The following is a 23473-nucleotide window of genomic DNA, read 5'->3' on the forward strand; positions in this document are numbered from 1 at the left end:
TAAGTCTTTAGCTGACACTCTAGGATTCTTCTTAACCTCTTTGAGCAGTCTGCGCTGTGCTCTTGCAGTCATCTTTGCAGGGTGACCACTCCTAGGGAGAGTAGCAACAGTGCTGAACTTTCTCGATTTAAAGACAATTTGTCTTACCGTGGACATCAAGGCTTTTAGAGATACTTTTGTAACCCTTTCCAGCTTTAAGCAAGTCAACAATTCTTAATCTTAGGTCTTCTGAGATCTCTTTTGTTTGAGGCATGGTTCACATCAGGCAATGCTTCTTGTGAATAGCAAACTCACATTTTGTGAGTGTTTTTTATAGGGCAAGGCAGCTCTAACCAAGATCTCCTATCTCGCCTCATAGATTGGACTCCAGGTTAGCTGACTACTGACTCAAGTGAGCTTTTGGAGAAGTCATTAGTCTAGGGGTTAACATACTTTTTCTAACCTACACTGTGAATGTGTAAATTATGTATTCAATCTAGACAAGAAAAATACAATAATTTGTGTGTTATTAGTTTAAGCACACTATGTTTGTTTATTGTTGTGACTTAGATGAAGATCAGATCAAATTTGATGACCAATTTATGCAGAAATCCAGGTAATTCCAAAGGGTTCACATACTTTTCTTTTCAAATTTACAAGAAAATCTACTGAAAACTTTGTCCTTGTGTTTCTTGGCCAGTTACATTTTTTTTGTTCAGATGCTAGGTTGTTTTTCAATTATGTTAGTTTAAGTTTGCTGCAACTGTCTGCTGTTAGGAAGACATCTCAGTCAAGATTTTTTTCATTACAGCCAAGTGAGTGCCTAAATTACCACGCTAACGTCCCTTAAAGGGCTAGCTGACATTTTTTGTCTCACCTAATGTTTGCACTTGATCGAGCATGGATTGCTACCAAAAACTTTTATTCATGAACTTTTAGTCATTGTTCTCCTAGATTTATTTGTGTGCTTCTGCATTTCTACTTAGGAGCACATCATGTACTCCTTGTAAAAAATGTCAGCATAGAGCCCTGAACTATAATAATAAATAAGACAAATCACTCCGCATTTTGTAGCAGGATAGGCACTTTGTTGATTGTTGATGTTCATTTGCGAAACTATTTATCTGTTTTTGTTATTGTATCTAAATTATTTATTTGAACAAACATTGGTTAAAAGACGCAGGTCACTAATTAAATTCAATTAATCAATATACTCCAATACTTCTTACTACGAATACATTTCTTGTTTTTGAAACATTAGAAAGCATACTTTTTGTATTTTTTATCATTTTTGTTGTTGTAATTTTTGGTTAATTATAAAGAAAAAAAATTAGGCTGGTAAAAAATGTGAGTGGCTGGTAGATTTTTTTAAATCTACCACAGTGGCTGGTCGACCAAAAAGTAAATTTCCCACCCTGGACATTGTGAAAAATAAGTTTTAATCAACTTGTGATCTGGTTATATGACGTTCCAACCAGAAAGAAATGTCTTGATCATGTTGTATGCACACTGGGTTGGCTCTCTATCTATGAAAAGATAACAGTAATACTACCGTGCTTGTATAATGGTGATAGTAACGCTGTGCATCTTATGCATGTAAACCCAGATGTATGAGCCAGTTGGCAAACAGCCAAAATGTCACACTAATCATGTTGCCAGATCTGTCTCAAAACAACAATGTCTAAATGTGTCCTGGTGTTGGAAACACAATCACCATCTCCTGCTGTGATTATGGTCAATGGTTGATGGTGGTGTTTTATGTGTGCTGGTGTCGCTACAGAGTGATAACAACCAACATCAGTTGTATTATATGTTAGCAAGCTTCTTCCATTGAGCCAGGGATTGTCAGTGGAGACATTGAATGAAACAACCGGTAGCTTTGATATAAACAATAGGTTTCAAAGGGAAATATGCACTGTGTTGTGTGTTTGGCTTCTATGTAACATCTCCTGGGCTATCGAGAAAGGACCCTAGCTGCGTTACCCCAGGCAGGCGGTAGGTGTATAGAGTGGTGGATAGCGGCGGTGTGTCTCGGGGAGGTGGAAGAATATAGCCCCGCTCTTCTTCTCTACTCCTCCTCTTCTCTCCCCAGGGGGTATGAGCTCACCAGTGTGTGATCCGACCGCATATTAATCTCGTCTTCCACTCAGTGCCAGCTCACAGCTCGGCCCCTACAGAACACATACGCAATGTTTTTGGTTGCCTGTCTGGGCTTTTCTCTCTTCTTGTGTACTCCTGTTTTTAGATGTTATTTCGGCATGGGATTCACTTTGTGGGATCCTGTGGGGGGGAGGGGGGGGGGGTCTAATCCCTGGGCCCAGAGAAAGAGAGCGACAGAGAAGGGATGAGCGTTGTGCAGATGTTCATTGATATATTTCTTACAGTGGAATTGAAATGTGAGAGGCTCTGTGACAGTTAGAATGTAACGCCGGGGGCCAGCTCCGTGTGTGTGTGTGTGTCTTTGTGTCCGTTGCCGTGGGTGATTAGCACAGGTGGAGTGCTGCCCCAAGGGAGGGCTGACCTCGGTTCCCAACGGCAACACGACTACTCCCCTCCCATTGTGTGTGTGTGTGTGTAAGGTGCAGTGATGGGGTGTGGGTTTGCAGGGTAGCACTAGAATTGGGTAGCTTCTTCATTGAATGGAAAATCACCAGTACATTTCTGTCCCCTGCTGCTGGTATGATGCTAAATGGGGCAATGACATAAGTCACTTACAGTAGTGAGTCACGGCAGACAGACAAGGCTGGGTTGGTTCTGTTGATTCTTCCTCTACACATTGAAACACACTTTAGAACCATTATCTTACTCTTTTTTTTCTCTGTCGCTGTCTCTCTCTTTGGCCATGTCTCAACTTGACAGTTCATGCAGCTTTAGTATTCTGACCACTATTGTGTCCAACAGTGTGCCTGGATTCCCCTTTCCCGCACTACATTCAATTGCCAGTGTGTGCATTCTACAAACGGTGGAATAGGCTAAATATAATAAAAAGCAACACAACAACTGATGGCGGTAGCTAACTAGCCAGCTAACTTCTGTAGCTAGCCAGCAAGCTAGCAAGCAAGGTTAAAGGGATTGCAAACGGGTTAGCATAACTCTAGCCCCCCCCCACCCAAAAAAATGTTTTCCTTAGAAATACTAGCTAGCTGGCTAACATTTATGAATCCAGCAAACACGTTCCTCACACGCTAGGAAGGTGTTTCCTCCAATGTCATAATGAAAAGGTGCCTCTCGGACCTAAAACACACATTTTCTGGAGACTTGTGGGAGGAGTACTGATGGCGCCTGCCACTGTATGCGCTTTCGGTAGCCTGGTCGCTTTCAGAAATCTGCACCCAATGCATCCCTGACCACATCGGCGAAGTGGTCAGCCAGATCTGAACACAATCCGACCTCAAAGTGACTTTCGTGCTTCTCGACCCGTCTTCGTATTCTGACAGCAGAAGCTGCATGTAAGTGTCAAGTGTAGACGCAACCTTTCTGTCTCATTCTGTCTGCCGTGGAGAGATGCAGCAGGGCTAAGGATTCATAATGTGTCTCTCTTCCCAATCCCCCCCCCCCCTCTCTTTTTCTCTCTCTCTTTCTGCCTTCTATTCTATTCTGAGATTCATGTTGGACACATGTTAGGCTGGGAAGAGCCCCAGAACACATACATCTGTTAAGTATAAACATTTTTCTCCCATCTCTCTCTCTCCCTCCCAAATCTCTTTCTTTCACTCTATTCTCCTTCTGTCTCTCTGACTCTGTTTCGCTCTCCCTTTCTCTCCTCACATGTATAAATAGTACTGGAGTTCGAAGTGTTCAGCTTGGTCAGGCCTGACTTGTGGAAACTGGGCTGAGAGCAGAATGTGCCTGTCTTTTCCCATTCAGACACAGCTTTGGCCACAGGGTGTGGGAGGAGGAGGGGGGGGGGGCGTATACATAAACATAAAAATGACATTGGGATCCTTAACTTTAGGAAAAATCCCAAACCGATCACAAAACATTATTTCCCGCATTTTGGCCTAACTGGATGATGGGCTATAAAGGTACGTGGAAAGTTGTGTAATTTAAATAAAACAAGAGTGGAAGAGGTGAACTTTAGGTGGATTTGCGAGGCATGCAAGACAGATTACCAAGATGCGCGCCATGTTTTTTTCTGCCCTGCGCTCTCCTCTCTCTCCCTCGCACTGCCTCGCCTGGGGGCGTATTCATTACACCGATTATGATGCAAAACGTTTGTTAAACGGAAGCAAATGGAATGAAACGGGGAGGGGCCTACCTGAATTTGTCCAATCGAAACGTTTCGTTTCGCAACTGTTTGGACTAATGATTACACCCCTGCTCTTTCTCTTCGCTAACGATGTTAGTGTGTTCAGTCTTCGGTCTGTCGCGTGTAGAATATCCTAGCCTATTCATTGATGGTAGGTCCTGCTTTTCTAAAGTTCCGGGACATTGCAAGCCAAGAAATTGCGAGATACTGCATTCCATTGCGATATACAGGCCTAGAAAACAGTTCTGACTGTCTGCCTGGTGGCCGACCTGCCTGTACTGTGCCCCTTCCCCCTCTCTCCCCGTCCCTCGCTAGCTCGCTATGAAAGATGTGTTTGTGTTCTTGGAAGTACATCAACTAATCAGTCTTTTACTTTTCGAAAATACTGAGTCTTAGTACTCGATTCCAAGCAGAATCTAATCTTAGCCCTCGATTCGGTGACGGTAGTCAACGTGCGAGGAGTCGGGGAATCAATTACTTTGGAGTCAACTCTCTACCACTACGTCATCGTCGTTAACTGTTGGAAAAATGGCAACGGAAGGCGAGCGACAGCAGCGGAGTCCTGTATGGAAATACTTTGCGAGGTGTAATTGAGGTACAGTCATGGTAGTACAGGCGCAATGCTCAACCGTCTGAAAGGGAACGTTTTATGCATCTTTCTTATAGTTTTAATGGAAAAAAGAGCTGTTGAAACTTTTTTTAAATTGCCCATCTGTCACATCCCTCGTTTGTGTGTGTGTGTGTGTGTCTGGTTTAGTGAGGCCTTACACGCTGTGTGTGCTCTTTCTCTTCCTCATTCACTCACTCTCATTCTCCCTGACCCTCTCTCTTTTTCTCTCTTTCTCTTCCTCAACATGTCCCTGACATAATTTATATACTCTGAGGGTGTAACTCTCTCTCTCTCTGTCTATGTCTCTCTTGCTCTCTCTTTCTCTCTCTGCTTCTCCCCCCACTCTCTCAGGGTCCACCCCTACCCCCCTGCTGTGCTCTTATTGGCCAAATCAGGTCTCCATTCAGAGATTAGCTAGCTGTCTGATTTTAGGATCAGGGCTTGTTTCGCAGCGCCAGTCTGACAGAGGAGGAAAGAGAGATAGAACAGAGAGAGAGAGGAGAGGGACTGACGGACAGACACACAGAGAAAGGGAAAGGAACAGACAGCTGACAGGACTAATGCAGCTCACACCTACCCCACTAGAGGAAGACAGTAAGACCCAACACCAGCTTTCTTTCCTTTTTTCTCCTTTCTTTCTTTCTTTCTTTCTTTCTTTCTTTCTTTCTCTCAGTCCTCCTCCTCTTTCTTTCTTTTCTTGTCAGTTGGCCCGCATCCCTTTGTGTTTGTGCTTCTGTCTGTGGGTGTGTGTGTGTATATGTGGGTCCATGTTTGTGTACGTGTGTGTGTGTGTGAAGCAAAGTGCCGACTGCGACTGGACAGGACTGGAATGAGGGCTTATGTGTGTGTGACAGGATTGAGGGGCCCGGGGGTAGGCTGGCTGGCTGGCAGGCTGGCCGTGTGGACTGCATCTGCAGGACTACATGTGTTGAACAACTTAAAAGACAGACTGATGTATACACTGTGTGTGTGTTCATTCCTGAGGGTCTTTGTCCCCCTGTGTGTGTGTGTGTGTGTGTGTGTGTGTGTAAAAGACCCTCTGCTCCGCTTACACACTCTGGGGCTTACACCCTCCCCAAAAAATAAATAATGAAGTTTGGATTGGATTGTACTTTGTTCTGCTACTTTTATTCCATGTTCTATTCAGTAACTTTGCACTTTTGCACAATGGTGCAAATGTCTGTTTATTTTACTTGTCAATTATGATTTGACTTATTTATGGTTTTACTTAAAGTTCTCAGACAGTCATCAACATTTCACTGAGGTGTGTGTGTGTGGTGCTTGCGTGTGTGAAGGGTTGCTGTGGGGCGGCAGTGTTAATACCACTCTGCTGGCGCCCAACACACTCTGGTTAACATGCTCCTGCTTCTGGACCCAACAGCTGCCACACACAGACACACACAGACACACACACACACACACACACACACACAGACACACAGACACACAGACACACACACACACAGACACACACAGAGAGAGAGAGAGAGTTGTGCCTGAGGCTTGACCCAGTGTCCTATGCAAGCTGCATAATGTGCTCTTTGGAACTGGCTCTGATCGAGCTGTTGTATGTGTCATGGATTGGGGGCTCCACTGAGGGTGAAGGGTGCAGGACAGATTTTTCAGCCAGTCATCTGTAAAAGGAATCTGTTAATGATAAAGTGGGGATGAATACACACACACACACACACACACACACACACACACACACACACACACACACACAGGTCCTGGAAGGGGAGGGGGGTGGAGGTTGTGAGCTAGTCAGGGCTTTCATTTTCACTTGGCCCCAATTCTGCTCTCTTCCTCCTGTGGCTTCCTGGCTCTTTCCCCTGTGTGCTGTGAGAGAGAGAGAGTGAAAGCAGTGTGTGTGCACCTGCAAGGAGAGGGAGGACAGGAGAGGAAAGAAAGGAGGAGGAGGGGAGGAGAGTTAGGCAGGCAGGTCCGCCCCTGGCTCTTTCTCACTGGTGGAGATGGCTCACCCCACAGGGAAGAGGAGAGGGAGCTCGGTCTCCTGGGCTGCCTGGCTGGCTCACCGTGTGCGCGTGTGTGTGGCGCAGGGCTGGGTAGGTTACTTTCCAAATGTAATCCGTTACGGTTACTATTTACCAGTCCACAATTGTAATCATTAACATTTATTTTGGATTACCCAAACTCAGTAATGTAATCGGATTACTTTCAGTTACTTTTAGATTAGTGCATGTTCGTTTTTATTTCGTCATGAATCTTGTTCTGGAGTCAGCTGTGCAGAGTGGTAACTAGCTAGCACAGCCACAAAGTCATAAAATCTGATTTTAAACTTAACCCTAACCTTAACCACACTGCTAACCCTAATACATACCGTAACCTTAAATGAAGACCAAAAAGCTCATTTCTGTCTTCATACATTTTTACAATATAGCTAATTTTGACTTTGCAGCTGGCCCGTCTGGCGTAAATCACTCAGTTCTGCCTCAAGGACAAGACTCATCCCAATAAACGTCAATCTGCTTAAGAGGCATTAGAAGAAGACAAAAATGAATCTTACCAATTGAATGACATCTATTGCAGGACAAATCAATGTTAGAGTTTACATAGCTGGGCATAAATCGATGCTGCATTTTACGATTGGGGTCATTGCTTTGAGTTGGGGGAAAAAAAATATGCTTTGAGCACTACCAAAAAGTTATTTGTGCATGTGAAAAATGTATGCCATATGCTGCGTTCGCTATAGGCCTACTATTTGTGTTGTTGATGCTGATACCTCACTAATTTGCAGCTGTTTAAGACTATCAAAAGTTATGTTATTGCACAAATTCGATTGAGCAATGAAAGCCCCACCCCGTGGTCTTCTTAAATGAAACTTGTTGACTGTATATAGGAAGGGAGGAACTCCCTCAAACTCGAACTCCCTCAAACTCGAACAAACTCCAACTCAAACTCCCTCAAACTTTTACACCATAGGCTGGGATCCGCACTATGCAGCTGTTGCAAGAGCGCATTTAATAAGCTTACTGGCTGTCCACTGAGTGCACATTCATTACATTTTGCAACAGAATGGCCGTTTCTTAAACTGAAGCTAACTGAAGGAAACGAGGAGGGACCTACCTGAATTTGCCCAATCGAAACATTCGATTTGCTCTGTTTCTTTCTGTTTGGTTCTTAAACGGTAAACGTTTTCCTTAATGAATACACCCTGGTCACGAAAACAATGATTGATAGGCATTGTAAACGTCTTTTAAATACACATATACATTTGTGAACATTTGTGAACCCATAGGCTACGCCACTGCTCTTGTGCGGCAGGTAGCCTAATGGTTAAGGGTGTTGGGCTAGTTCAAATCCCCAAGCTGACTAGCTGAAAATTCTGTCTATGTGCCCTTGAACAAGGCTTCTTTCTGTAATTTGCTCTGGATAAGAGCCTCTGCAAAGTAGGGGGGGGGGAGTTTTAGCTCCTCCAAACATAATAATAAAAAATAATAAAAAAGAGCCTTTGCTAAATGACTAAAATGAAAATGTAAAATGTCCTTACCTCTGAGTGTTTTATTCAAGTTGAATAACTTTTGGTTCCCGACAACAGTGGCACCATTGGAAGACGTAGCTTGGACTGTAGCCTATAAAAGCCCATTCCTGCTCTTTTCCCGTGATCCATCAAACGCATTTGGTGTGTCATCACAGTGGTCTTTGATTTGTGGTCTGACTCCCTCAGGTGGAACAAACAAAAATCAAAAATCAAGCCTTTTTTTATGCTGATTTGAATGTCAAATCATTTTTGCGCAAACATCCTTTCTGAATTTTTAAGTAATCATCTCCATTTTTTTTTTTAAGTATCTGTAATCTGATTACAATATTATGATTTTACTGCTAACATAACTACATGCAATCCATTACTCCCCAACCCTGCTTGTGTGTGCATGTGTGTGCGTGCCCCCGTGGACCAACGTGGACCAACTGCCAACCCAACTGAAGGAACTGGTTTTCATTAGTGTCCGCGACACAGTTTTATATTCCCCTAGCTCTGTACTGCCGGTGCAAAGTAAATACTGTACTCAGTCTGCTCCAACTGTAACCTATTTTACTAACAACTGTTTCCTATGCTGTATGTCTGTCACATGTTCCAATTCCCTTTATTGACAACCGGTCATGCATAGTTCGTTCAGTAGTAATACCCTCAGTACATGTGACTCTCTGTAACTGCTACTGTAGAGCTTGGGGACAGACAGTGAGTGATGTGACTATCATGGGGACATTGAGAAATGGTTATGTCAATAAATGTGTCCTGGATGACTCTGGGGGATTGGGTGTCTGTCTCTGGCTGGCCTGGTTGCCTGGTTGGACGACCCCCTAGTAGTGTAGTTATGAGATTCCTCTGACTGCCTGTCACGATGTCACCTTGTGTCTTCTCTCCCTGGTGTGTGTGGGTTCGCAGAGCAGCCCTGAATGTTCTAGAGAGGGACAGAACATTCTAGAGGCCCGCCAAAGAGCCAGTGGAGACCCCTGAAAGGGCATTCTCTAAAGTCAGTGACTATCTTGACTAAAGAGTGTATACACATATACTCACGTGTGTGTGTGCGTGTCTAAGTCTATGTCTATGTGTGTGGTTGTGGGTGCTGAGTAGGGTGTCTGGGTCAGAGGCAGGTTAGTTATGCTTGGCTTGGGTTTTGCAGATGAACACTGTAGCCGCTGTTGGGCTAGAGGAGGCAAAGGGAGGGGGGTGAGGGTTATTTTCCCCTAAAGCTAGCAAAGTTATTACACTTTTTTCTCTGCTGCACCTGGCATGTGGCATGTCTCGCCCCTACTTTCTACTTCCTATCTCACCCCTCCCTGACCCTCAAGGTCCCTCTACTAGCAGCCTAGATCTGTCTGTCTATGTATGTATGTATGTATGTATGTATGTATATGTGTGTGTGTACGTACACCTCTCTCTACTGTTAGCTGGGGTGAGTGGGATCTAGCCAGCCCAGCTCTGCTTCCTGCTACTTATCCTCCAATTAGTATTCTCACAGAATCTCTAGATTCCAAATGCTGTGGAGGGAGGTCTCTTCTTGGTCAATTATTAACACAATGCTGAATGGGAGGGAGGAGAAGGTGGGGGGGGGGTGAAGGAATGAAGTAGAGGTGAAGAAAGGAGGAATGACAGGAAGGGAAGACTGTTTCCTACAAGCTTCAGGTCCACTGTCATGTCCGTATGCCTCATACATGTCGAAGCCCACTTGTATTTTTGTTTCGCCCTTAACCCTCTCTTTCTCTATTCCCTTCTTTGTTTTTCCATTTCTCTGCAGCTCTTCCTCCCAAGCCGGCCAAGCCCATGACTCCAGTGAGCAGCAGCAATGGTGTGAAGGAGGGGGCTGGGGGGTCGCTACAGGAAGCAGAATGGTACTGGGGAGACATATCAAGGTAGCACTCCGCACACCAGGCACATGCACAAATAGGGCTCAACCAGTGCCCGAGCAGCTGCCCTTTAGCCCTCCTATGAAAGTGCCCTGACAGCTCAGGGGATCAGCGTTTTTTCACAAGCACATTGAGTAGCCAGCCCCCCCCCAAAAAATAGCTAGCCAGGCTCCCCTGGGCTGTGTGTGTGTGTGTGGGTGGGGGGGGGGGTTGGTAATACATTTTTGCCGAACAAGCTCTATTTTAGTGGCCTCTGGTATATTCTAATGCTACATTGTATTTTGAAACAGCAACTATCAGGAAATAACCCGTATCAATTGTTTCACACTTTTGCAGTCGGTGTTAGTTTCATCAGCTGTTGTACAATATGATATAAAACAAAGGCAAAACAAAACTGGACTGCCCTGGGCATTTAAATAATCCTGTAAGAGTCTGCTGACTTCCACAGGCTTCAAACTTCCTTTTAAGAGGCACAGAAAGCAGCAGTTGACTACTCCATTGTGAACACTTTGATTAAATCAGTAGACCTATATCAATTTGAAAATACCATTTAAGTATCATTAGTTTTTAAAACCATTTTCTTTTATCAAATTTTAGACCAGAGTGAGTCTCTCTCCACTAGCCTACCTGTTGTTCCTTGCAGTGAGGAGGATTCACCATCTTCATCACATGTTTTCATAATTTATCTGCAGTTAATCGCCCCAAAAAAATCCTACCAGTATGCAAATTAGGGAGCCAAATGAACAGGTCTCTCGCTTGCGTTTCATCTTGCAATTCGGTAGTCTACTGACGAGTCACTCACTTCAACGTCACATTCTGGCTAGTCCTGATAGACTTCATATCAAAAATGCAAACGGTTGGGCCATTTGGCCAAAAATCTACTGGCCCGAACTGAATTTCTACTGGCCCGGAAATGGTGTAGTTTTTAAATTATTTGGGGTCATGCAGGGCCTATAGGTTGGCATGCTTTTTGTCTATATTCGGCTATATTTGGTTACTATGATATGTATTAAAAAGCTATGTAATATAATTTAGCAATGCAAGTCATTACTCTATTCTTTAGAATTGCATTGTATTAATTGCATTCTTTTTTGTTTCTAAAGTATGTCATTTTGAAAAGATTTGAAAATCGGACGCTGCCCCTTTAAGACAAAAAAAAGAGACATCGCCATGGCTAGCCAAGACGAATGCTAAGTGTCTTTTCGTAGCTTTCCTTATGCAGACTATCAACAGGAGCAGGTATATTGCTAGTATGTTCCCTATTGAACGTTTTATTTTGTAAATCACTTTCCATAAAATAATTAAGCTCAGCGAGTAGATTGATGGGCGCTTCCTTTTTGCTCTGGACCGCTCGCGTTTGCTGTGTGACGGCACAAACTCATGTACTGCTCCTGTGCTCGAGACGTTGTGACTCGCGGGAGTGTAGTGGTGCTTGAATGAATGGCCAATCATATTGCTCAAATACAAATAGCCTGACATTTATGCGTGTGGTCTTCAATAGTTTTCAATGGTAGACAGTGACAGAGCAGGTACATGAACTGGAATGCACTGAAAAGTTACTGATGAAATCCTCTGGCCCCATGTGTTTTTACTGTCCCTGTGCCAGCGGGCCATCGTTAATGTCAGACCTTGCATGCAAAATAAAATAAATGAATGTGCCAGAAAACAATAGGCTAAGTGGATTTCTACACATCGTTACCACATTATATGAGACGTGCAAATTAACTCACATATGGGAGGTGCAAATTCATGTTCTCTCCCTCAGTGTGAAGAAATTTGACTGCAACCACAGCGCACACAACACACACACACCCAGGTACAAAGAGGCGGGCAGACAGCAGTGTTTACCTGTTATCTCTCACTTTGTGAATGACAGGCGCCTGTCCTCCTATCAATAGATTGCTAGAAGATGGATATTCTTCATTCTATTGGGAAAGGGCTCTGCAGACTTTTTGGGACTAGCGAATTGGAAAGTAGTGTAGTTAATTTAAGTGGACAAAGTAGCCGGCTGAAAATGAGTCTGTAATCGGCTGTATAGTCAACAGCTGACGCTAGTGGAAAACACTGGGGGATTTTATATTATGATTTACTTTTCAATGTTTTAATTTTAAATGTAACGAAGTGCACATCAAACTAGCTAATTTCATGAACTTGTATCTCTGAAAATACTCCAGCCCCATGCACACACTTCTGCATGCAGTGGCCACTGGGTACAGATGCCGTGCAGATTTCTACACATCGTTACCACATTATATGAGACGTGCAAATTAACTCACATTATATGGGAGGTGCAAATGCCCAGCACCACTCCCATTCCCCAGGCGTTCTCATTTGTTGACTTCTGTAACTGTAAAAGCCTTGGTTTCATGCATGTTAATATCAGAACCCTCCTCCATAAGTTTGTTTTATTCACTGCTTTAGCACACTCTACCAACCCTGATGTCCTAGCCGTGTCTGAATCCTGGCTTAGGAAGGCCAACAAAAATCCTGAAATTTCCATCCCAAACTACCACATTTTCCGACAAGATAGAACTACAAAAGGGGGTGGAGTTAGCCTGCAGAGTTCTGTCATACTATCCAGGTCTGTGCCCAAACAATTTGAGTTTCAACTTTTAAAAATCTTTCCAGAAACAAGTTTCTCTCCATTGCCCGCTTGTTATAGAACCCCCTAAATCCCCAGCTGTGCCCTGGACACCATATGTGAATTGATTACCCTCCATCTATCTTCAGAGTGTACTGTTAGGTGACCTAACTGGGATATGCTTAACACCCCGGCCATCCTACAATCTAAGATAGATGCCCTCAATCTCACACAAATTATCAAGGAACATATGAGGTACAACCCTAAATCCGTAACCATAGGCACCCTCTTAGATATCATCCTGACCAATTTGTCCTCTAAATACACCTCTGCTGTCTTCAACCAGGATCTCAGAGATCTCAGAGGCCTTATTGCCTGCGTCCGTAATGGGTCCGCGGTCAAACGTCCACCTCTCATCACTGTCAAAATCTCTCTAAAACACTTCAGCGAGCATGCCTTTCTAATCGACCTGGCCCGGGTATCCTGGAAGGATATTGACCTCATCCCGTCAGTAGAGGATGCCTGGTTGCTCTTAAAAAGTGACCATCTTAAATAAGCATGCCCGTTCAAAAAATGTAGAATTAAGAACAGATATAGCCCTTGGTTCACCCCAGACTTGACTGCCATTGACCAGCACAAAAACATCCTGTGGCATTCTGAATTAGCATCGAATTTCCCCCGTGATATACAACTTTTCAGGGAAGTCAGGAACCAATATACACAGTCAATTAGGAAAGCTAAGGCTAGCTTTATCAAACAGAAATGTGCATCCTGTAGCACTAATTCCAAAAAGTTTTGGGCACTGTAAAGTCCATAGAGAATAAGAGCACCTCCTCCCACCTGCCCACTGCACTGAGGATAGGAAACACTGTCACCACCGATAAATCTACGATAATAAATTATTTCAATAAGCATTTTTCAACGGCTGGTCATGCTTTCCACCTGGATACCCCTACCCTGGCCAACAACTCTGCACCACCTGCAGCAACCTGACCCCCTGCCCCCGCTTCTCCTTCACCCAAATCCAGACAGCTGATGTTCTGAAAGAGCTGCAAAATCTGGATCCCTACAAATCAGCTGGGCTAGACAATCTGGACCCTCTCTTTCTAAGATTATCCACAGAAATTGTTGCAATCGCTATTACTAGCCTGTTCAACCTCTCTTTCGTATCACCTGAGATCCCCAAAGATTGGAAGGCTGCCGCGGTCATCCCCTTCTTCAAAGGGGGAGACACTCTAGACCCAAACTGTTATAAACCTATATCCATCCTGCCTTACCTTTCTAAAATCTTCGAAGCCAAGTTCACAAACAAATCACCGACCATTTCGAATCCCAGCGTACCTTCTCCAGTGAGCAATCTGGTTTTCCGAGCTGGTCATGGGTGCACCTCAGCCACGCTAGAGGTCCTAAACGATATCATAACCACCATCGATAAAAGACAGTACTGTGCAGCCGTCTTCATCGACCTGGCCAAGGCATTCGACTCTGTCAATCACCGCATTCTTATTGGTGGTTTTTCAAATGACTGCCTTGCCTGGTTTACCAACTACTTCTCGGATAGAGTTCAGTATGTCAAATCAGAGGGCCTGTTGTCCGGACCTCTGGCAGTCTCTATGGGGGTGCCACAGGGTTAAATTCTCAGGCCGACTCTTTTCTCTGTAAATATCAATGATGTCGCTCTTGCTTCTGGTGATTCTCTGATCCACTTCTACGCAGACAACACCATTCTGTATACATCTGGCCCTTCTTTGGACACTGTGTTAACAAACCTCCAAACGAGCTTCAATGCCATACAATACTCCTTCCGTGGCCTCCAAGTGCTTTTAAATGCTAGTAAAACTAAATGCATGCTTCAACCGATTTCTGCCTTCACCCGCCCGACTAGCATCACTACTCTGGACGGTTCTGACTTAGAATATGTGGACAACTACAAATACCTAGGTGTCTGGTTAGACTGTAAACTCTCCTTCCAGACTCACATTAAGCATCTCCAATCTGAAATTAAATCTAGAATCGGCTTCCTATTTCTAACTAAGCCTCCTTCACTCATGCTACCAAACATACCCTCGTAAAACTGACTATCCTACCGATTCTTGACTTCGGCAATTTACAAAATAGCCTCCAACACTCTACTCAGCAAACTGGATGTAGTCTATCACAGTGCCATCCGTTTTATTACCAAAGCCCCATATACTACCCACCACTGCGACCTGTATGCTCTCATTGGCTGGCCCTCGCTACATATTCGTCGCCAAACCCACTGGCTCCAGGTCATCTATAAGTCTTTGCTAGGTAAAGCCCAGCCTTATCTCAGCTCACTGGTCACCATAGCAACGCCCACCCGTAGCACGCACTCCAGCAGGTATATTTCACTGGTCATCCCCAAAGCCAACACGTCATTTGGCCACCTTTCCTTCCAGTTCTCTGCTACCAATGACTGGAACGAATTGCAAAAATCACTGAAGCTGGAGACTTATATCGTCCTCTCTAACTTTAAGTATCAGCTGTCAGAGCAGCTTACTGATCAATGTACCTGTATTCAGCCAGTCTGTAAATAGCACACCCAACTACCTCATCCCCATATTATTATTTATCTTCGTGCTCTTTTGCACCCCAGTATCTCGACTTGTACATCATCATCTGCACATCTATCACTCCAGTGTTAATGCTAAATTGTAATTTTTTTCACCTCTATGGCCTATTTATTGCCTTTACCTCCCTAATCTTCTACATTTACACACACTGTACATAGATGTTTCTATTGTGTTATTGACTGTACAAATGTTTATGTGTAACTCTTTGTTTTTAAGGCACTGCTTTGCTTTATCTTCGCCAGGTCGCAGTTGTAAATGAGATCTTGTTCTCAACTGGCCAACCTGGTTAAATAAAGATGAAATAAATAAATAAATAAAAGAGAGTTTGAATACTGGTAGGCTATGTTTCAGTTGGATCTGTCATGTGTTACTCTCTGTTAGGAGCAGAGAAGGGGGCAATTAGAATAGGGAGGGGCACGGTTATTCAAATATCCAAACGGACTTTAGTATTCGATTATTTTTATTTAACCTTTATTTAACTAGGCAAGTCAGTTAAGAACAAATTATTATTTACAATGACGGCTTATGAACATTGGGTTAACTGCCTCGTTCAGGGGCAGAACAACAGATTTGTACCATGTCAGCTCAGGGATTCGATTTGGAAACATTTCGGTTACTGGCCCAAAGCTCTAACCACTAGGCTACCTGCCGCCCCAAATGACTAGGAGTGCATTCATTTGTAAGAAAAATGCTTTGTCTAAAATGTTATTATCAATGTGGCATTGCTACATAGCCTACTACATAAAACATGTTTATAAAACAACAGTTTTAGGCTCCATGGGTAGCAAGTGAAGTGGGAGTTTTCTAATCTGAAATGATGGAATTTAAGTTGGCTAAATGAGGAGTAGGCTACAATGATCAACCAACAGAGAGGCTGTTGTTTCATATGAATGGAGTTGTTGCAGACAAGGGTGCCTCAAAATAGCCTCAATTAGCCTTGCTACTTTAGCTAGCTAAGTGGCTAATTAAGCTGGTTACTGATGGACTTCAGTGACGTTAAAATGAGTGACTCGTTAGAAGCCTACCAAATTGCATCGGTAAGAGAGCTGTTCATTTGGCTCCTTTAATTGCATACTGGCAGGCTTTTTGCCAATTAACCTGCAGAATAATTACGAAAACCTTTGATGACGATGGTGAATCCTCTTCACTGCAGGAACAAAAAGGTAGGCTAATGAAGAGAGACTCACTCTGGTCTAAAATAGGATAAAAGATGGTATTATATGGTATTTTCAAATTGATATAGGTCTACTGATTTAATCAGTGTCGACAATGGAGTCGTCAACTGCTGCTTTCTGTGCCTCTTAAAAGGAAGTTTGAAGCCTGTGGAAGTCAGCAGACTCTTACAGGCATGCAGTCGAGATGGGCCACTACCAGATGGTACGATAGGTCAACTATGGCAGCAACAAGTTTAACTAACTAGCGCAAGTCAGGTGGGGTGGGTGGTGCGGTGTGTGTGCGAAGGTCCCTGTTTGTCTTGTGTGTTGGTATAGTGCATATCTGAGTTTGTTTGGCGAGAAGGTGCCTTGAGTCGAGTCATGGGATCACATAAGTCAATACTCAAGCCACTCTCATGATCACGGAAGTCCCTTTCATTTCAAGCCTGCTGCTTTTTCACAATTCTCTTTCTCTCTCTCTCGGCTGTCTTATATTAACTGTGATATGTACTGTACAGTATGGCTTGGTGGCAAGGGTTAGAGAGGATGTTAGAAGGAAGAACCTTTGAAAGGTCCAATGCAGCAGTTTTTTTTATCTCAATATTAAACCATTTCTGGGTAAATGTTAAGTACTGTGACTGTTTTCAATTCAAATGTTCAAAAAGAAACAAAAATAGCTTACCGAAGAGCAATTTCTCAAGCAAGAATTTTGCTCGGACTCTCTGGGAGGGGCCTGAGTGGGGAGGAGAAACTAAAAACTAGTTGTTATTGGCAGAAAGGTTTGGAACTCTTTCTTATTGGTATATAAACTAATTTACCACCTGGTGATGCCACCAGGCAGGCCAAAACTCGAAGACAGGCTGAAATTTCAGGTGGTCTTCTCAAACAGCTCTCACACCAAAAAGGGCATTATCATAATTTTCACAAATATACGAATATGAAGCACAGGTAAATCCCATTTTTGACAGCACTGGGCCTTTAAACTGAACCTAATTCTCCAGTCGAGCAGTCTGTCTGTGTGTCTCCAGACCACACTATGCCTATAGAGCAGAGTCTCCCAGCCAGGCAGGTTTTAGCAGCTTACAGGCCTGCTTAGTGACTGGCTTTACTTGGCCCCCTGTTTCATCTACACCATGTGTAAAGTGCAGCTTAGCTTACCACCACCAGCCAAAGCTGACACACATCGGAGGCTGAAGCTGCACACACACGCTCGCGCGTAGACACACTTACAGACTGACACACACACACACACACACACACAGACCTGTCTGAGTGGGACTGTAGTGTGAAACGTAGATGGACTAGAGCAGAGCTGCCTACAGAAAGTTAACATATACAGTGGGGCAAAAAAGTATTAAGTCAGCCACCAATTGTGCAAGTTCTCTTGCTTAAAAAGATGAGAGAGGCCTGTAATTTTCATCATAGGTACACTTGAACTATGACAGACAAAATGAGAAAAAAAATCCAGAAAATCACATTGTAGTATTTTTTATGAATTTATTTGCAAATGATGGTGGAAAATAAGTATTTGGTCAATAACAAAAGTTTATCTCAATACTTTATATACCCTTTGTTGGCAATGACAGAGGTCAAACATTTTCTGTAAGTCTTCACAAGGTTTTCACACACTGTTGCTGGTATTTTGTCCCATTTCTCCATGCAGATCTCCTCTAGAGCAGTGATGTTTTGGGGCTGTTGCTGGGCAACACTGACTTTCAACTCCTTCCAAACAACTTGGAAAATTCCAGAAAATGATGGCATGGCTATAGAAGCTTCTGATTGGCTAATTGACATCATTTGAGTCAATTGGAGGTGTACCTGTGGATGTATTTCAAGGCCTACCTTCAAACTCAGTGCCTCTTTGCTTGACATCATGGGAAAATCAAAAGAAATCAGCCAAGACCTCAGAAAAAAAATTATAGACCTCCACAAGTCTGGTTCATCCTTGGGAGCAATTTTCAAAACGCCTGAAGGTACCATGTTCATCTGTACAACCAAGTATAAACGCCATGGGACCACGCAGCTGTCATACCGCTCAGAAGGAGATGCGTTCTGTCTCCTAAGAGATGAACGTACTTTGGTGCAAAAAGTGCAAATCAATCCCAGAACAACAGCAAACGACCTCAGGAAGATGCTGAAGGAAAAAGGTGCAAAAGTATCTATATCCACAGTAAAACGAGTCCTATATCGACATAACCTCAAAGGCCGCTCAGTAAGGAAGAAGCCACTGCTCCAAAACCGCCATAAAAAAACAGACTACGGTTTGGAACTGCACATGGGGACAAAGATTGTACTTTTTGGAGAAATGTCCTCTTGTCTGATGAAACAAACATAGAACTGTTTGGCCATAATGACCATCATTATGTTTGGAGGGAAAAGGGGGAGGCTTGCAAGCCGAAGAACATCATCCCAACCGTGAAGCATGGGGGTGGCAGCATCATGTTGTGGGGGTGCTTTGCTGCAGGAGGGACTGGTGCACTTCACAAAATAGATGGCGTCATGAGGAAGGGAAATTATGTGGATATATTGAAGCAACACCTCAAGACATCAGTCAGGAAGTTAAAGCATGGTCGCAAATGTGTCTTCTAAGTGGACAATGCCCCCAAACATACTTCCAAAGTTGTGGCAAAATGGCATAAGGACAACAAAGTCAAGGTATTGGATTGGCCATCACAAAGCCCTGACCTCAATCCTATAGAACATTTGTGGGCAGAACTGAAAAAGCATGTGCAAGCATGGGAGGCCTGCAAACCTGACTCAGTTACACCAGCTCTGTCAGGAGGAATGGGCCAAAATTCCCCCACTTATTGTGGGAAGCTTGTGGATGGCTACCCGAAGCATTTGACCCAAGTTAAACAATTTGAAGGCAATGCTACCAAATACTAATTGAGTGTATGTCAACTTCTGACCCACTGGGAATGTGATGGAAGAAATAAAAGCAGAGATAAATAGCTTTCTCTACTATTATTCTGACATTTCACATTCATAAAATAAAGTGGTGATCCTAACTGACCTAAGACAGGGAATGTTTACTAGTATTGAATGTCAGGAATTGTGAAAAGCTGAGTTTAAATGTATTTGGCCAAGGTGTATGTAAACCTCCGGCTTCAACTTTATATATGATTTTTAAAGAAAATCTGGTTAATTTGCATGGCCCAATCTAGTCGTCAGTCAGTGTCTCTCTGGCTTGTTTGGGTTGTGTTTCATGCTCTTATTACTCAAATTATTTAATGGCCGCACTGTTTACAATGCATTACACACAAACACACACACGCACGCACGCGCACACACACACACACACACACACACACACACACACACACACACACACACACACACACACACTCAAACACACAAAACCGAAAGTTACCAAGGGTGCATAGTTAGCAGAGGGTTTAGGGAATTTGGCAGTAAATGAACCCCCCCCTTCTTCATCTAAGCCTGGGGCAGCAGTGTTCGAGCAACGCTGTGTCATGTCAAATAAACTCCACACACTGCCCCACATCCCCTTTACACACATACACACACACACAGGGCCCCAGCTGCTCCGGCAGGCTGAAGTTAACCCCCGGCGTCCAAGAGACGGCCATGGAGATGTCAGCTGACTGGAGGTGGGAGGCTGATTTCTCAGCATGACGAGGCTTACTGCCCACACTGGCCCAGACATACAGAACGATAGGCAGACAGACAGACGGAGGGAGGGAGGGATGGAGGGTGAGGAGAGGGGATGGAGGGTGAGCAATCTGCTCTGCAGACAGACAGGAAAGCCCCTAAAGCCTGTCTGGGATACAGACTGGAGCCATTTAGGATATGTGTGTGTGTGTGTGTGTGTCGTTTTAAGGTAAACCATCCCAACATGTCTCCACTGTCCATACGGTTTCAGCTGAGAGGTGGGACACAGGCCTCTGCCTGCAGCCAGTTCGCGCACACACACACAACAATGTGTGCCAGTCTCTCCTGTCTCAAGGACACCAATGTGTTGAGGAAGTGAGGGAGGGACGGAGGGTAAAGTGTATATTCACTGCCATAACTACTGGGAAAGTTGAGCCTTTCTTGTAAATGTCATCTGGCCACTGCCTCAGATGTGTAACCTCTCTCTCTCTCTCCCCCCTCTCTTCTCTCTATCCATCCCCTTATCTTCCCCCTCTCCATCCCTCTCGCCATCCCTCTCTTCAGGGAAGAGGTGAATGATAAGCTGAGAGACATGCCTGATGGGACCTTCTTGGTTCGGGATGCCTCCACTAAAATGCAGGGCGACTACACACTAACACTGAGGTAGGTTACCACACTACACACTAACAGTGAGGTATGCTACCACACTACACACTAACAGTGAGGTAGGCTACCACACTACACACTAACACTGAGGTAGGTTACCACCACACTACACACTAACACTGATGTAGGTTACCACACCTCACACTAACAGTGAGGTAGGTTACCACACTACACACTAACAGTGAGGTAGGTTACCACACTACACACTAACAGTGAGGTAGGTTACCACACCTCACACTAACAGTGAGGTAGGTTACCACACTACACACTAACAGTGAGGTAGGTTTCCACACCTCACACTAACAGTGAGGTAGGTTACCACACTACACACTAACAGTGAGGTAGGTTACCTCACCTCACACTAACAGTGAGGTAGGCTACCACACTGCACACTAACAGTGAGGTAAGTTACCACACCTCACACTAACAGTGAGGTAGGTTACCACACTACACACTAACAGTGAGGTAGGTTACCACACCTCACACTAACAGTGAGGTAGGCTACCACACTGCACACTAACAGTGAGGTAAGTTACCACACCTCACACTAACAGTGAGGTAGGTTACCACACTACACACTAACAGTGAGGTAAGGCATCGGACACTTCACTCAAGAGTTTATGTATAGAGGAAGTTTTTTTTATGAGGTAGTAGTCGTTAAAGGTATTATTAAAATGTATATTCTTTTAATGAATTTACAGGAGTCCAAATGGTTCTAGATAGCCCTCTTTCATACATGCATCCTCTCTCTGTCGTTTTCTTCTTTGTAGGAAAGGGGGGAACAACAAGTTGATCAAAATCTACCACCGGGATGGGAAGTATGGTTTCTCCGACCCCCTGACATTTGGTTCTGTGGTGGAGCTGATTAGTCACTACAGACATGAGTCTCTGGCCCAGTACAACACCAAGCTAGACGTCAAACTCATGTACCCCATCTCACGCTACCAGCAGGTAGGCACACACACACACTTTTTCCACCCTCTTTTTCTTCTCACTGTCCTCATCCTTTACTCTCTTTCTCTTCGGGAACTATCTTCCTCCTCTCCCTGCTCTTCTCCTCCTCCTCTCCTGTGCATCCCCAGTCAATCTAATGAGTAGTGCTGGGGATTGTTCCCTTCCTTCCCAAGCAAAGTGCCTATACAGCAGGATTCACAGCATGGTGAAATATAACCCTGCCTATTCTTCTCTCTCTCTCTCTCTCTCTCTCTCTCTCTCTCTCTCTCTCTCGTGGTTCCCGTGCTCAGCCAGTCATTACTCAAAAGCCTTAGCGTGGAGAATTCACCCCCCCCCCCCCCCCCCCCTTTGCACCTAGAGAAAGGCATCATGGGTCATGAATTAATCAGGAAGCCTCCCTCTGTAAGCATAATCAGACAGGCTAATTCCCAACTCCTGTTCCTCCTCTCTCTCTCTTCCGCTCGCTCTCTGCACTTCATATCAATGTATCTCCCTCTAATGTGTGCTCTCTCTTCCTTTCATTCTCTTTCTTTCCTCTCAGGATCAGCTGGTGAAAGAGGACAACATTGACGCGGTGGGGAAGAAACTCCAGGAGTACCACAATCAATACCAGGAGAAGAGCAAGGAGTACGACCGGCTTTATGAGGAATACACCAAGACCTCACAGGTACCGTACACAACACACTATTACTGTTAGCCCGTCATACCACACACACCTACCCTGCACCCGCATCGCCAAACCCAATACAGACCCAGTAGCTAGCTGACACCAACTATGTTCTATTTTATGACTGTGTAGTCATCGTGTATGACTGTGCCAGGCTGATAAATCGAGACAAATAGACGAGACAAATAGACTTTATTCATTGGACGATTGCACCGGTTTCAGGCTGATGAATGGAGGACTGATTGCCCCGGTGTCTTTGTTATAACCCTCTCAGGAGATTCAGATGAAGAGGACGGCCATCGAGGCCTTCAACGAGACCATCAAGATCTTCGAGGAGCAGTGTCACACGCAGGAGCGCTACAGCAAAGAGTACATCGAGCGCTTCCGCCGGGAGGGCAACGACAAGGAGATCGAGAGGTATTCAGGGGGCTTTTCTTTTCTTTCTTTTTTTATCGGCTCAGACCTGCTCCAATTGGAACACACTCTCTTTGTCATCAGGCAAAGTCATGTTTGTGTACATCAGAGAATGTGGTGTCTAGATGGACCTTAAGTGTTGAACATAATGTTAGGTTGTGGGGTTGATGGGAATAGTGATGAATAATGGTAATAGTAGTGCACTAGTACACATACAGTATGCAGTGTCCTGACCCATCCGCCCCCTCTCACCCTCCGCTCCCTCTCTGTCCTACAGGATCATGATGAACTATGAGAAGCTTAAGTCTCGTCTAGGGGAGATCCACGACAGTAAGATTCGTCTGGAGCAGGACCTGAAGACCCAGGCGCTGGACAACCGAGAGACGGACAAGAAGATGAACAGCCTCAAACCTGACCTCATCCAGCTCCGCAAGATCAGGGACCAGTACCTTGTGTAAGTAGTAACCCATACAGGAAAGGGTTCAGATGCAGTTATCGTATAGGACCAGTACCTTGTGTAAGTAGTAACCCATACAGGAAAGGGTTAACAGAGTAACACCAGTGTCTTGGGTAAGTAATATATGATGGAGGAAAGAGTTAACCCTGTAGGTGTATAGTAGGGA

General features: G+C 44.3%; 1 protein-coding gene across 4 annotated transcripts in view; it reads left to right on the top strand.

The window, feature by feature from the left end:
• Positions 1 to 23473, top strand: part of pik3r3b (phosphoinositide-3-kinase, regulatory subunit 3b (gamma)) — a 324990-nt gene that overhangs the window by 291619 nt on the left and 9898 nt on the right. For 2 of the 4 annotated variants that reach the window (XM_021599716.2, XM_021599719.2), the window contains 6 exons: positions 10100 to 10214; positions 20714 to 20812; positions 21586 to 21766; positions 22311 to 22436; positions 22711 to 22853; positions 23128 to 23304. In XM_021599716.2, the coding sequence (XP_021455391.1) occupies positions 10100 to 10214; positions 20714 to 20812; positions 21586 to 21766; positions 22311 to 22436; positions 22711 to 22853; positions 23128 to 23304 (841 nt within the window). Of the gene's footprint in view, positions 1 to 4699; positions 4824 to 5286; positions 5433 to 10099; positions 10215 to 20713; positions 20813 to 21585; positions 21767 to 22310; positions 22437 to 22710; positions 22854 to 23127; positions 23305 to 23473 lie in introns of those variants that run through there. The other 2 variants (XM_036969313.1, XM_021599717.2) reach the window with 2 other exon arrangements.

The sequence above is a fragment of the Oncorhynchus mykiss genome, chromosome 30 (genome assembly GCF_013265735.2).
Source record: "Oncorhynchus mykiss isolate Arlee chromosome 30, USDA_OmykA_1.1, whole genome shotgun sequence".
In the NCBI taxonomy this organism is placed as follows: Eukaryota; Metazoa; Chordata; class Actinopteri; order Salmoniformes; family Salmonidae; genus Oncorhynchus; species Oncorhynchus mykiss.